General features: G+C 40.4%; 1 protein-coding gene across 6 annotated transcripts in view; it reads right to left on the bottom strand.

Moving 5' to 3' along the window:
- CRPPA (CDP-L-ribitol pyrophosphorylase A) overlaps positions 1–16,444 on the bottom strand; it is a 366,238-nt gene that overhangs the window by 137,917 nt on the left and 211,877 nt on the right. For all 6 annotated transcript variants that reach the window (XM_075587219.1, XM_075587216.1, XM_075587218.1 and 3 more), the window contains 2 exons: positions 15,254–15,346; positions 3,517–3,642 (listed from right to left, as the gene is read on the bottom strand). In XM_075587219.1, coding sequence (XP_075443334.1) covers positions 3,517–3,642; positions 15,254–15,346 — 219 coding nt within the window. The remainder of the gene's footprint in view (positions 1–3,516; positions 3,643–15,253; positions 15,347–16,444) is intronic.

The raw sequence follows: 16,444 nt of genomic DNA, 5'->3' as shown, positions 1-16,444 counted from the left end.
TGAAGCTGTAAAGGAGGGAGGGGGGGAACTGGATTGATGTGAATGGGGGACAAACAGAGAGAGGGGGAGGGGTGAGGAGAGAGGAGCGGGAACATTACATCCCGGGCAACGCCGGGTCTCTCAGCTAGTATAAAATAAACGTAAAGAGAGGGTGCATACCATTCAAAGATGGATACAAAAAAAGGAACAACAGGACAGTCACTCTTATACTCCCAGAAAGTGAATATATATATCATTTACGTGAATCACTATCCGTATTTGAAGTGTGTGTGTATATAAATATATATATACATACAAATGAGCATACAGTAATATTTCCATTTGCTATTTGCCTTGCTATGGAGGGTTTTTGTCACTTTTTTACTCACATAACTTCACATATACATACATATATAATATATAATATATATATATATATATATATATGCAGTGGAAGTGTATTGTGTGTATTTACCTACACACTCACTCCACATTTCAGCAACATACATATACATCTAAATAATATTCACATATACACGTTTGCTATAAATGGAATTATTACAATTTTACATTATATACACGTGCAATGAATGGAATAAACACTGTAATATAAGTTTGAAATCGCCTATCCGAGCTGCTATGCATGGCTGATCCCTTTTCTCCAGCTTCCTTGATGTACTATGAGGAAGATCATGTGACCAGATGCTAGTGCACGTTTAGAGAGAGGGAGGGCAGTGCTGACAAAGGGGTGTGCCTGGGTTTGTGACAGGACATGAAGGGGCAGTGCCTTAGCAAATGATTGTTAAAATAGAATACAAGAAAATTGGTCTTTCAAAGTTGTTTTTTTAAAAACAGAAAATGCTAAAAGTATTATTTCTTACTACAGAACTGATTTATTAAAAAAAACACACATGCAGGATATAGACTGAACTGCAGCTTTAAGAATGAGATTTTGAAGCTTTGATGATACATGTTAACATTAGGCCGAGTTTATATTACTTGCTACAGCGACTACAACGTTGCGCAGCGCAGTAGCAAGTACATGTTGTCTGTTGCGGGTGCCCATAGTGGGCACGACCACGACAGCGACCGCGTGACGTCAGCCGTCGCTGGAAGCTAGAAGATTTTGATATGTCCAGCGATTGAGGGGTAACGTCACGGGCACGTGAGCGGCTCAGTCAATGAGGGCGAACCGCTCACGGCCACGCCTCCGTCACGCCCAACTGTCGCGATCTCTGGTCTTTTGCACCAGAGTGCAGGAATCGCTGTAGGGACGGCGACGGCTGACGTACGTGGTCGCGTTGCCGTCGCCCCTACTATAAACTCGGCCTAAGGGAATATAAGGTGTTTTAGGTAACGTCACGTTCTGAAGCCTGCTTTAATACCAAGGTGGGTAATTTTACAATGTTACAACACATAGCCTACTTGCTGAGTAGTACTGCTCCCCGATTCCTTCAGTGCTACACAGGGGTGTAATGAATTGTAGGCAGGTATGGAAACAGTTAACAAAAAATGAATATATTTGATACACTTTGCCTGGCTCCACTGTTTGATCTTAGTGAAGGTAATAAAACTATGAGCCCTATTTCCGCTTTTAACCAAAGGCCTATACTTATCGTAAGCTTTTTACACCTACACAAAAGATTACATTTTATCAGTATTTTTATGGTCATAACAATGTAATATTTTAAGTGAACACTGTCAACACACCTATACACGCATTCACTTTAGCCCCCTTGCTAGTACAGTATATTATCACACTGTACAAAAGAAACCGCTGAAATCTCATCTAGTTTTTTTTTATGCACAGAATATGGAGAGAACACAAAGGTAAAAATGCTCGTCAGATGTGTCCAACTACACAGTATCTCCTTATACAGTATTGCCACCATACCCAGTATTCATACAAACTATATTTAGAATTATTATATCCACACAGATAGTCTGAATGGAACCTAATTGAAACATATTAAGTTCCAGCATATTTTTTTTTTACTAAATGTAACAAGTTAAGGTAAGTTTCTCTAAGCCTTTGCATTTCATCACTTTTTCTCACCACTGGAAAAAATGTAAGGGTGTACTCATTCCTGTAAATTAAACAAATTATTTTCTGAACGTCCACGACAGCGACCGCGTGACGTCAGCCGTCGCTGGAAGCTAGAAGATTTTGATATGTCCAGCGATTGAGGGGTAACGTCACGGGCACGTGAGCGGCTCAGTCAATGAGGGCGAACCGCTCACGGCCACGCCTCCGTCACGCCCAACTGTCGCGATCTCTGGTCTTTTGCACCAGAGTGCAGGAATCGCTGTAGGGACGGCGACGGCTGACGTACGTGGTCGCGTTGCCGTCGCCCCTACTATAAACTCGGCCTAAGGGAATATAAGGTGTTTTAGGTAACGTCACGTTCTGAAGCCTGCTTTAATACCAAGGTGGGTAATTTTACAATGTTACAACACATAGCCTACTTGCTGAGTAGTACTGCTCCCCGATTCCTTCAGTGCTACACAGGGGTGTAATGAATTGTAGGCAGGTATGGAAACAGTTAACAAAAAATGAATATATTTGATACACTTTGCCTGGCTCCACTGTTTGATCTTAGTGAAGGTAATAAAACTATGAGCCCTATTTCCGCTTTTAACCAAAGGCCTATACTTATCGTAAGCTTTTTACACCTACACAAAAGATTACATTTTATCAGTATTTTTATGGTCATAACAATGTAATATTTTAAGTGAACACTGTCAACACACCTATACACGCATTCACTTTAGCCCCCTTGCTAGTACAGTATATTATCACACTGTACAAAAGAAACCGCTGAAATCTCATCTAGTTTTTTTTTATGCACAGAATATGGAGAGAACACAAAGGTAAAAATGCTCGTCAGATGTGTCCAACTACACAGTATCTCCTTATACAGTATTGCCACCATACCCAGTATTCATACAAACTATATTTAGAATTATTATATCCACACAGATAGTCTGAATGGAACCTAATTGAAACATATTAAGTTCCAGCATATTTTTTTTTTACTAAATGTAACAAGTTAAGGTAAGTTTCTCTAAGCCTTTGCATTTCATCACTTTTTCTCACCACTGGAAAAAATGTAAGGGTGTACTCATTCCTGTAAATTAAACAAATTATTTTCTGAACGTCAGAGAGCCATATCCCCAAATGTTAATTATGTTTTTGAAAATACGCATCACATTTGGACTCCCTGTGGTGTGCATTTAAAAAAAAATAATAGATAAGCAAGTAAGTATCTCGGGAAGCAAAGGGTCCCTGGAGCGGAAATGAACTCGGTTCAGTTCCTGAGACCCCCTGATGCAGCCCTACAATGCTAAAAAAAAAAAAAAAATACATAATTGCTACTTTAAAGAGCAGTGCTACAACAATTCTGTAAAATGTAGAAAAATAATATAAGAAAGGAATATTTTGAAGCAAACAGAAGTTGTGTTCTGCAAATCCAACCATGCTGATATTCTAACAATCCCCATTTCATGCATATTCAGCTGCTAAATTACATACAGTACCTTAACGAAGTTTATAAGAAGTCCATACACCAAAATACTTGTCTTTTGTGCTTCCTTTGCAAATTCACGGATTCCAGTTAGTTTTTGATTTGTACTGCTACAATGCTCTGGAACAGTTAAATGAACCTTAAAAGAAAATAAGCATATACTTTATTGGTCTCATATAGAATGTATCAGTCTTACTCTACTTAAAGAAAAAATATGGCGCTGTGTATAGTACGTTATGTTGAAGAATCATGTTAATATATTTTTATCGATGTTGCAAACATTTTTAGATAGATTTACTACATGTCAAAATACACCGGCTAGTTTTTACTGACGCACAGAAAATGGAGATAAATGACGTCAAGCAACAAAAAGGTATACAGGCAGTCCTCGTTTTACAACGCTTCGCTTTACAACGAATGGCTTATCCAACGCTATGAAATGCATACCTATATTCATTTTTACAACGCCAAAATGGCTTATCCAACGCTCTTACGACGCTTTGCAACGTTGCACAGAATATTTATATATATACATAAATAACGTTGCAAAGCGTCGTAAGAGCGTATATATATAATATTATACTATATAATTATATATTATACTATATAATATATTATTTATTATGTTATATTTTATATATATATATATGATACAGTATATACACTATATAATTTATGTGTGTGCTGCATATCTTATTGCCTGCATAAAATATTTGGTGTATTTTAGTGTTAAAAATGCCTTCAGGAACGGAACCTTTCATTTAAACAGTGTTCCTATGGGAAAACGTGTTTCGCTTTACAACGTTTCGCTTTACAACGCCATTTTGAGTAACGCATTGTGTCGGATAACCGAGGACTGCCAGTATATTTTTTATGATGTGTGTCAAGTAACTCCTGTATGATCCCTTCTCCACCTTACCACTCACCAAATTGAACGGTGAGTGAGGAAAACAAAATCAAAGAAAACTGGCTTGAGACACTGGTGTTAAGAAAAGAGTACTTTGCATGTTTTTATTTCTTAATATCCATCTACAATCAAATGGTCCATTTTTGAAGCCAGATGTACCCTTTAAAATAAAGTAGTCATGCCTCTGAATGGACCAACATGAAGGTTTTGCACAAAGGACTTTCTTACATTAGGTTTCTACCGCTAGAGAAGAGTTTTTTGAGGTCTTACAAACTACAATTATCCGTCAGTGAGAAAAATAACTTCTCCAATTAATGTCTGTCACAGACGTTATAATTATATACTGTATAAAGAAGCACTGCATACGGTCTATTGTTTTCTTTAAATCCATGTAATTACAGTTAGTTACTTCATGTTTGAGCTATTCTTATTAAAAAATACTAATGCTAATACTGTGTATACATTGTTCTTAACTTTGCTCAACATATTGAGAAACCCCCCACAATTATTATAGGACATCTACAGTAATAGTTTTGTGGAAAGTCAGGCGCCAGGCAAAGGTACTGTAAATATATAATTGGAAACAGAAAACAGAAGTTATACTAGAAAACAAATGTCTAAATAACACATACCTACAAGGTATGATGTTAACATGACATGGCAAGGGGATATATAGAGATATAGATATATATATATATATCTATCTATCTATGTATATGTGTGTGTATATATATCTATATAGATAGATAGATATATATATATACACACACATATACATATACACATACACACACAGAAACATTTATATAATCTGTACATCAGATTATTAAGTAAAATACACACACACACACACACACACAAGATACCTGCAACAGATAAATATAAATAAATTATGCTAAAGTCAGGTCAAAGGTGTGACTTTAAATAAACTACACCTAACGGTGCTACAGATCAAATATAATATAACTACAAGAAAAAACAGTAACCAAAAGAGCACTCAAGCATATCAAAAAATATATCAATTTATTAAGCAATATCTAAAACAAGACAATTAATACAGTCTGAGGAAATCCATGAATCTCAGTGATGCCTGCAAAATACATAGGGTGAAACACAGATCCTCAGTCTAATAAAATATAATCTGTTTCGACATAATTCAACTCAAGCAGAAATAACCTGATTAATCTATAAGGTTCAGGGTGAATACTAATGATTCACCCGTCCCCCCCTACCTAGACCGGCCGGTCAGACACTTATCTGCTGTAACAAGACATCCCCAAACACACTTACAAAACACTAGTGTGCCGATTACTGTAACGGCAATTGGTGCAACACATGCTCACTCCTATGCTAACCTATTCCTGGGGACATGGGAGAGGAAAATTGTGTACCAGGATGGGGGTACCTATGGTGTTGAGCATGTCCTGTTGTGGTTGAGGTTTATCAACGACATTTTCATACTTTGGGATGGGTCAATACCTGACCTACACCAGTTCATCGATGGCCTCAACAACAACGGGTTGAATAGCAAGCTCACCACGGCAAGTACAACCAGTGTAAATTTCTTACATTTAGAGATTAGTATAGACACTAATGGTGGCATTCGGACTGACTTCCATCGTAAGAGCACAGCGACAAATACTGTACTACACTGTTATAATTGTCTTGTCTTAGATATTGCTTAATAAATTGATATATTTTTTTATATGTTTGAGTGCTCTTTAGGTTACAGTTTTTTCTTGTAGTTGCATACAGGGCCGCAGACAGATTTCCCGGGGCCCAGGACTACAGTTCTGACCGCCCCTCACCCCCCAAAAAAAACTCCCTCCCCCCTATCCATCACACCATGATGAAGCGCTACAGGCGTGAAACACATTGTGTGTTTCCCCCATCTATGTAGGGGTTCATTATTTTATTTTTTGTCCAATAAAGTCTCCATTATATGGTAGCCCCCTCTGGATCCTTATTTTCCACGCATTGGATGGTGCTCCGTCTTTTCCATTTCTACTGCTTCTGTTCCTTTCAACCAGCTGATGCACGTCCCAGGACCTCCCTCAGGATTCTACAGTACCTTATAGTGAGTCTATTCTATCTATTACCCAGCAATTTAGCATACTGTTCGTCAGTTTATTAAGGGGATTTATTTAGGCGTCAGCCTGGCTGTTTGTGTTCTACCTATAGGAGACACTAGGCACCATTCTCCGGCTATTTTGCAATATATTGGGTTTATACACTCATTAATGGAGGTTGCTACTAAGTACCAAGAGGACAATATTCACACATGGGACTATCGTCTGTTTGAGCACCAGATTACTTCTATCTCATTCCCGGGACCTAGGTTTGAAGTCTTAACCTGGGCCCACGGGTTGTTGAGCAGGGGAGTAATGGGAGCAGGGGGAGAGGGAGCAGCCGTTGCCAGCCCGCCCGGGTCCATTGAGTAAGGGTGGGCAAGTCTTAAACTAGTCTTCGATTAGTCTTAGACTAAACATTTAATTGCCCATCAAGCTCCATTTATGCTGTTTTGATTTAAAAATTACATTAAAAGAGACATGTAGAATACGCTTCTCTTCACTTGAATGTATCAAGGCACAGGGTATTTCTGTCTATTTTGCCTTGCTTGTGATAGCAAATATGTGAGATGTGTGTTTATAAGATTTATGAGAGGAGTTATTTTCCATACACATTGCTATGCATGCATACACACAATGGCATGTATCATTTTTAGCATGTCTTTCTGTCATATTTACCTTCATTTTAGTCATCAATGTGCCAGGTCTGCACTTGTGTTTTACTAAACCTGCATCAAATGTATTCAGTGTCTAAAAAAGGGTCTTAATTTCACACAGAGTAATAACATCTCTTCTTATTCTACACGAAGCTTATGGTAGTATTGAAATAAGATATCCCTTCATGTGCCTGCATTTAACTGTAAGCCAATAACTCTCTTCAAACTTTCACAAACAACTTCCAGATTCAACACAGGACACGCATGTTTTTCTAACATGCAATCAATAAATCAATTTTTTTATGCAGAAAATTATTGCAGTTGTCTAAATATTTCATTCAAATGTGTACACAAACATGCTAAGTAGCACTTAGTGAGAAAATGAATTGTTCTGGAATTATGCACAAAACCACTTTTTGAAGAATGTACAAATTTGTGAATATAAAATATCTCTACTTGTGCTTTTGTAATGCTGTGTATTTTTATGTATTAAATCAGCAAATGCAGACAATTAATATTTTTTTGTTAGGGGTTATCCCGGAGGAAAACAACATTATCATGATGTTGCAGCTTCCTATTGGCTTGTGAGATTTGAATAGCCCTCTTGTTTCCAATGAAGGCGCGGAGACAACAGGTAATGTTACTGGTAAGCATTTCAGGAGTCAGCGCTGTTACCAGAGCTGAAAATAATGCAGTTCAGCTCTACATGACTCCATGGGTCCAACTCTGGTAAAAAAAAATGTTAAAAAAGGATAGTGCAGACTAAACAATCCCTGTTGAAGTAGCAATCTGTGTTATAAGATATGACATACTGAAGTGTCACTACAGTATCTTCTGTCTTATTCTTGTGACCTTTCATATGATTGCCTAATAATTGTAAACCTGTTCTGTCTGTGAAATATTTTAAGCCATATCACCAGCCCCTTCACCAACGTGCTACAGTACAGTATATCACACCGGCCCTTTACAACTCTGGAAGTAATAAAGCAGATGACAGCGTTTCCCAAATGGGGTTCCGCGGGACCCTGGGGTTCGGTGCGGCAAAATTAAGGGTTCCGCGAAAACATTCTGGTGAACGAGACAATATTAGGGTCAGGTCACTTTTACTGCACAGCTTGTGTACTAAATTGCCTTTGTAATTGTAATCCAGAACCTGCACATTACATCGACTGTACCGCACCTATGTACCCAAATACTAGGAAATTACAAGCAAATGGCTGTGATTGGTTACGCTCTGTGTTTGTATTTCGCATGGTGGGAAACCACCCTCAGTCCTTAGTGTCAGTAAATGTAGAAGTCGCAACGTGGTTACACGCGCTGTATGCGCACTTGTATAAACCTGTTTCATCCGCTTTCAGACCTTGCATGATGGGACTGATTGAATATGCAAATGCTTGCCAGTGATTGCAGACCGAGATAGTGCTGCAGTGGGTAACAACAGGCATTCGCCCGGAGTCAGAGCACGATCCCGGTCTGTACCTCCGAGGGTTCTCAGACCACTGCTAAGTTTTCTCCTAGCCCCCAAATATCACATCCAATAATACGAGCCAATAGAGATTTTGGTGGATCTCGGCCAGCTAAAAGGAGGAGGGTTGCAAGCACCGGATTGCGGTGCACCACGCGGCACACAGGGGCTTTTTCAGTACACACAGATGCAGGAGATATTGCCAGGAGTCACCTCTGGGTTTCTCCGAATCCCTCAGCAGCGCACAGTTGTCAGAGTGACGGTCGGAAGAGCCGGTACCCTCCCTCATTTTGGTAAGCAATTCAGCAGCCCCTGCTTAGAGACAAGAACTGCTGTGACCCCATACTGAGCCTATGGGCAAGTTGAGGACTATTAATGCTTTATCTGGGGTGAACAGGGATTATAACCAAGAAGGAGATTTTGCAATCTCTTTAATGGAGATGGTTAGCAGCCACAGGTGCAGGTTCCACCCCAGTTGCCTAGTGCTTGGTTGGGGGGTGGTGGCCAGCCGCACCCAGCCATCAATTTTCAAGAAAAGTGAAGGATTCCGTGGTGGTGGTGAATTTGCCTACCCAGTGGGTAACCAGGATGTTAGTGATCTTTGTTATAGGGATGCTTTTTGCTGCACGTCAAAGGAAGCGATTAGTTGATTATTCTACAGGTGTGCATATCCATTGAACACCTCCAATTAAAACTGTAGGTTCACTATATAGGCTTTACTGTGGGCTAGACCAGTCACTCTTTGACAAAGTCCCATTGGTGGATGAAACGCGTCAGAGTTTTTCTCTGTAGCAGAAGGATTCATGTGTATGCACTTAATAAACAACCTTTTATTTTCATTGCGCTTGGATACCAGTTTTTGTACCCCTGCGGTAGCTGTGAACCGCCTAATACCTTTTTTCTACTTGCTGCACGTCAAGAGGAGCAACTTTAGGCAGGATTCATTACACAAGATACTGGGGGAGTTATTAGGTGTTGCTCCATTGATATGCAATTCTAGGCTTTAATACATTTTATTTACTGTAGGTTTGTATTTGCATTGGCTTTCTTTGGGGATCTATGCATAAGTGAGTTATCAAAAAGCAGGCATGGTATAGTTTGGTTTATTATTAAGTTATTTTGATCTTGAACCAAGAACATTTTTAAGCGGTTCCGTTCTGTTGTACAAAATATAATAAGGTTCCGTGACTAAATTAAATTGGGAAACGCTGATCTAGAAGAAGATACTCTTTCCCAAATGTAGGTTCCCAAAGACCATGTAACAGAGAGAAGGAGAGACGAAAAATATAATGTAGTACATTATATTTTCAGATGGTGGGTATTTAAGAGGGAGGACGAGGGAGTGATGTCAGACTCCTGTGAAAGTCATATTGTGAAATGTTGGGAAGTCTGCTTACACAGTACAGTCATTGAGTGACGGTCACCCCCTGAAGTGACATACAGCTGGTTCAAAAAAAAGATGTATCACGGAGACGGTACTTGGGTAGTATCCGAGTGGACACAGTATGGTGACGCCTTGATCACATGCTTATCCATTTGGCAAACATGCACGTTTGTTTGCGAGTGGATAAAGTAACACAATTCCTTTTAATTTGCATTAAATATACTACACTATCGTTTGCATCTCTCCTCCTCACAGTTACATGGTCATTGGGAACCTACATCTGGGAATAAATATTTAGAGCAGAGATGTACAACATATAGTGAATTTGGTGATGGCCTCTTCTAGATCTTGATGGTCACTACGGTAGCTCTATTCCAATGCTACAAATTATAGGTTACCATGGAGAACCATCACGAAAACCCATAGTCACAATTCTTATCCATCAAACTGACAAAAGGCTATTTACCTGTCAATCAAGGAAACTCCCATATTCGTGGGAATAAAATGATTCCTGAGGGGTCTTATTAAAGTGAACGCCCCAGACACATGTTGAATTTATATCTGTGTCTAGAATGGTACACTTTGACAAGCTCCCACAGGCACAGTTTTATTCCTACAAATAAAAGGTTAGCTTTGACTGACAGATACAGTGCTTCCTCTCAGTCAAGGGCACCGTCATACATTATTTGTAAGAATAAAATCCTACCTGGGGGGAATGTTGAAGTGCACATTATGCACACAAACATGAACCCATTTCAGTTGTTGTATCTCATTTTATGACCACACTGATTAACCATTTAGTTATGTGACCGCTCCTCAGAACGTTCACTTAATCGCAGCATCGCTTCACTGGAAGCAGAAGAGAAGTCCCTTCCATTTCCCTTCCATTTCAGATCGCGTTCTGCCCGCTATAGGAGCACAATAAGAGCATGACGTAGCCACAAAGTCATGGGGTCTGGCACTCCAGGGGCTACCTCCTGTAGCACCCAAAGGGTTAATTAAACATTGTACTTCAATGTCAAATAATCCATTACTGGCTTTCCCTGTCTAGTTCTATACAAAATGACTTATCTTAATGCTTCTGGGTTCAATTACTGTGGATATAAAATAAATAATGGTATGACTAAAAATGCCTTATGGCACATGGAATCCACCTAATTTAACTCTCATAAAAAAACGCTGACTAAACAAAAGAGAATTTTGATGTGAGGTTTTACATTTCTCAAGGTAGCAAAAAAAATCACATTTTTGTTCACTATTTGTGAGGTCTAAAAAATCTATTAATCACAAAATGCATGAAATAAAAAAAATGGCGGTGTGTTGCCATGATAACGCCCCTTTACGTGATGCAGTAAACCTGATGTCACAATGTCGATGGGGAGGGCTTGTAAAATCTGCACCCCCCAATCAAAATTTCTGATTGGCGCCCCTGGTCACCGCACATTAAATTCGTTTGCAAACGTTGTGACAATCAATTTGCCCACAAGTGCAAGACTGTGAAATGTTTTGTTTTTTTCTGGGGAGGGAGCGAGCCAAGTATTACAGTGCTCTATCTCTTCCCCCCCTTACCTGGGGAGGTCTGGAAATCTGAGAGAATCAAAAGTATAAACATGTCTACACATTCACCGGCAGATATTATGACATTCGCAGAAACAACTGAAGAAAAATGAAGCATGGCGGTTTGTGGGTCATTTCCCCACATTTTTTACAGTAAAAACTGTTACTCCACAACATTTTCTGTGCAAAAGGTAAAAACCCTCTAAATGAACTGCCTAGTCATGAGATATAGCTCTTTTCTGGCTATTATTTATATTCCCCAATTCCTCCCGCCATCCTATTTTAAGTGGTAGGCTTCTTGCATTAGCAACCATACATTTGCGGTTGTTACCAGTCCGTGCTATTGTTTTAGATCATAAATTATCTGTTTTCATAACTGCTCCTGCCTTTTTCCGCTCATGGATTTTAGTCTTTAAAGGTTTTCTAGTATTATTTCTGTTTAAAATGGGTGCCTCCCTACTTGATAAGCTATCCCTGCCCACCCCCTCCATCCCCATGACCAATAGCGATTTCCCAGTTCCCATCTGTTGTCTATCCCTTTACTTCTTGCTTGTCTCTCCCACCTCATTCCTAGTTTAAAATCTCTTCCAAGTATGTAATCATCCTCTCCCCTCGAACAGAAGATACCTCTTGGATGAGGTCCCACCCATTGACACTATAAAAATAGCACCTCTCAGCATTCCAGTACTCTAACAACACACACCCCTCCTTCCTACACCAATTTCTTAGCAATGCACTAACCTTCGCAACTGCCTCCCTGGGATAGCGCATGGCGCTGGTAGTATTTCTGAATATACTACCTTGGAGATCCTAGCAACCTAGATCCCTGAAATCATTATTTAGGCACCTCCACCTTCCTCCAATATTATTATTAGTGAGTGCCAACATGTACCAAGACATTCCTCGCCCCTCCCAACAATCTGTATCTGATCCGCAATATGCTGAATCCAAGTACCCGTGAGACAACAAACTGTTCAGTTCACGTGGCCACGACGGTGCCCACTCTACACTCCTAATGATTAAGTCCCCTACCACAACAACCTGCCTAGGTCTCGGAATATACCTCTGTGTTGGAGGGACTGTTCCTCTAGCTGCAAAAGAATCAGTTTGCCCCAACATTGTCATTTCTAACCTGACACCCTAATAACTTCACTAAATATGGCAAAGCTATTTTGGGTGAGCAATCTCAGAACTGGCCTCCCTTTTCCTCTTCCCCCTGTTTCTCCTGCTGGCAGTTATCCAGATGACTGCTTCTGTGCCACAGTTCCACCCTCTGCACCACTAGTCCCAGCCAGTGCCTGTTCAGTGAGCAATAAACTTCTTTCAATATTGCTAATGTCCCTGAATGTTGCACAGTCACAAATCAACAATCTGAGACTCCAGAGAGACCACTTGCTCATATTTCCCACAGTGATACGCACCCTGGAATAGCTGCTCCAAGAGCGCATGCATGTGGCAAAATGTGCATTGAGTTGTGTTTTCAATCCTGTTCCCACTCATTATGCTTTTTACAAATGCTGCAATCCGAAATAAATATATACAGAAGTAGCCAGACACGTTTTTGGCGCTGGCCCTGAAAAAGAAAGAGGCCCGAGAGGATTAAGGCTGCGTCCATAGAGGGGGGGGCAGTGCTGAACACATGCAGGTGAGCCAGCGGGCGCGATCGGGAGGCGGGGGGAGGTGAGGGGAGGCGGGGCAGTGACGTCGCTGGGCCAATCACCCGGGACGCACTGACGTCAACATCACGGCACCGTCACGGCGCCGTGACGTTGACGCTGCTTCGTGCTGATTGGATGTTTTCAGCCGACAGTGCGCTGAAAAACAGCTTGGCTGTCAGCTGAAAAATCCAACACCTCAGCACGCCTGTGGACGCTCGCGTGAGCCCCCTCTAAAGACATCCTCATTGAGGATGCAGGGGCTCAGCGCGGAGCGTTCGCACGGCTCAGCGCTGCTTGTCCTTCTATGGACGCAGCCTAACTCAGGAGCATGGCACCCTGCAGCATCAATCCTTCAGACTATCAGCCAAGAAGCCGAACAATCTGAAGAAACTGTGCAGAGGTGTCCCAGAGAAAAGCACTTTCTCTCTCTGTGTCTCCCAGAGACGATAAGATGCAGTTAGAGAAGCAGTCTCTCTCTGTCTCCACCCAAGACGATAAGATGCTGTGAGAGAAGCAGTCTCTCTCTGTGTCTCCCCAAGAAGGTAAGATGAAGTGAGAGAAGCAGTTTCTCTCTCTGTGTCTCCCCGAGAAGGTAAGATTCAGTGGGAGAAGCAGTGTCTCTCTGTGTCTCCCCGAGAAGGTAAGATGCAGTGAGAGAAGCAGTCTCTCTCTGTGTCTCCCAGAGAAGGTAAGATGCAGTGAAAGAAGCAGTCTTCGGACCACATTCGGTCATCTACGTCATTAAGGGTGTTGGACAGCACATTTAACACTGCCTGTCCAATACACTTGATGTAGATGACCGAATATGGATATTTAGCATTCCCCCTCATGATGTAGAGACCCATATTCATGCATCTACGTCATCAAGGGGTTTGGACAGACAGGAGACAGCACACAGAGACAGAGACTGCTGCACAGCTCCTACACAAGGTTAGTATAACTTTCTCTCCTCAGCTGATGGCCCATCAAGTGAAGGATTAATGCTGTGGGGGTCCAATTCAGAAGCATGGACCCCCGCAGCGTTAATCCCCCTGTGCCGCAAGACTCACGGTTTTTGGTGCCGCAAATTTCTGCAAATTGGTCTGTAGCCCCGAAAACGGTGAGTCTGGCTACATCTCTATGTTACTATGGAATAACAAAATGATTATGAATTTATTCGCTAAACCAACTATCTTGTTTCAACCTGTCCTTGTTTACACTGATTATAGGTTTTAATTCAACACTTGATCCAATTGCACTGCAACCAAACTGCATCTACTGTAAGTCAAACAGTTCTTGCAAACTCCACGATATTGCCGGAATCTGCCCTTTTCTCTCGCTAGAGTCAACCAAAATCTTAATCTACTGTAATATCATCCTATCTGACCTTCCTCTCTCTCCTCAGTCCATTCTAAATGCGTCTGCCAGGCTAATTATTCTTAAACACTGCTTTTCATCTGGCTCTCCTTGATGCAAGAACACTTCACTGGCTACATGTATCATCCAGAATGAAATTCAAGATTCTAGTCATCACATAAAAACTCTGCACCACTCTGCCCCTCTATATTGTACATCTCCGAACTCCAATCCAAATACTTCCCTACACATCCTCTCTGTTCCGTCCATGATCTCTTTCTTTCTTATAAGCACCTCCCACATCTAGAACTTTTGCCAGACTGCAACACACCTATGGTACTCCCTTCCATAGAACATCAGGCTCTACCCAACACTTCACCTATTTAAAGGTGACCTCAAAAAAATCACACTTTTTCAGGGAAGCCTACTCTTGATGCCCTTACTCTTTTTCCTTCTGCTTTGGACCATAACACCTGTAACCTATCACAATGAAAAGAGTGTCCTGGCTGCTAGCAACACAGTAAACAGCTTTTAAAAATACTCCAACGTTTATCCCCAACTATACCTAATGTTTCCACTCTCCCTTCCTTTTAGATAGTATACTCCATGAAGCAAGGTCTCCCTAACAATGGGGTGTGAAGATAATATGCTATATACATTATAAATAAACGATAAGAATAATTTAATAACATACAGTATTTCATTCTTATTTTACTTACCGAAATAACAACAGTCGGATAGGAGACCCTAACTCTGGCATTTTGAAGTAAATCTACAAACTGCCGAGTTTCCTCAAAATCTGATTCCTTTACCTAACAGTGAAATAAAGAAAAAAAACAAATCTTAAGATGGTTACAGAAAATTGTACAAAAATACCGTATAGCAGAAGACAATTACAATTATAATGTGGGAAAGCTGAAGTAATGAAGGAAATAATTTCCTATAAAGTTAATATATTACTTTGCAATTAATCTTCTGATAGTGTTATTGTTGACAGGAATACATTTTTTGTTTTTCGCATACAGAACAGTTGGTGATTTTTGTGCCATCTGGCTAAAAGCTTTTCAGAAGCTTCATACTGGTAAGGCAAAGGAAAGTGGGACTTCTGAATGCAGATACGTTTTTGATATAGCCCTTATTACTGTATGTCACAGGAAATGTTATTCTGAACAGAGAAGAAACACTGAGTGGAGAAGGTTTGATTTCCTCTTGCTAGATAAGACAATGGGGAAGAAGATAGCTACAGTACAGTATATTGTAGATATCAGTGTCAAGGAAATAGCTAGAGTAAAGATAAGAGCCTACATTTTAAAATAATACAATCATATTAGTGCCTTGATTAAATAAAACAAAATAGTAATTTCCAAGCCCTGACCCTGCATCTGTGGACCTGCACATAGAAAATCTAGATAAATATGGTGTTTACATTAGATGTATTTGTGCTGCCTGAAGGCAGTGACCTACTATGCTATGCTCAAAGTGAAGAACAGCATCATCTTTAGAATATAACGTAAATGCCCAAGCTAAAACTTCCATGTTTAAGATACATACATATATATCCATGTGGGGCATCTTAGGGTACACACCAATCAGGTAAAATAGATGCTGCTATCAAAGTACTACACACAGAATATGGATACCAAGTTACCAAGATCACTAGCAAGAGCAGCATCACTACTTTTTGGCATCAGATCTGTCCTCACTCACCAATAGCACTGGATTCACTTTGTTGCATTGCTAACATTATAGTCTATATAATATCTTGGTAACATACACACACACACACACACACACACACAGATAAACTGTAGTAGTTGTATCACAAATATACTATACTTCGGAGAAAAACGCTTTGATTTCAGGACCGGGGACCCCCTGCTTCACAAGATACCGGCCCAGATATGGGTGCC

The sequence above is a fragment of the Ascaphus truei genome, chromosome 2 (assembly GCF_040206685.1).
Source record: "Ascaphus truei isolate aAscTru1 chromosome 2, aAscTru1.hap1, whole genome shotgun sequence".
In the NCBI taxonomy this organism is placed as follows: domain Eukaryota; kingdom Metazoa; phylum Chordata; class Amphibia; order Anura; family Ascaphidae; genus Ascaphus; species Ascaphus truei.
This window is presented reverse-complemented; position numbering and strand designations above follow the sequence as displayed.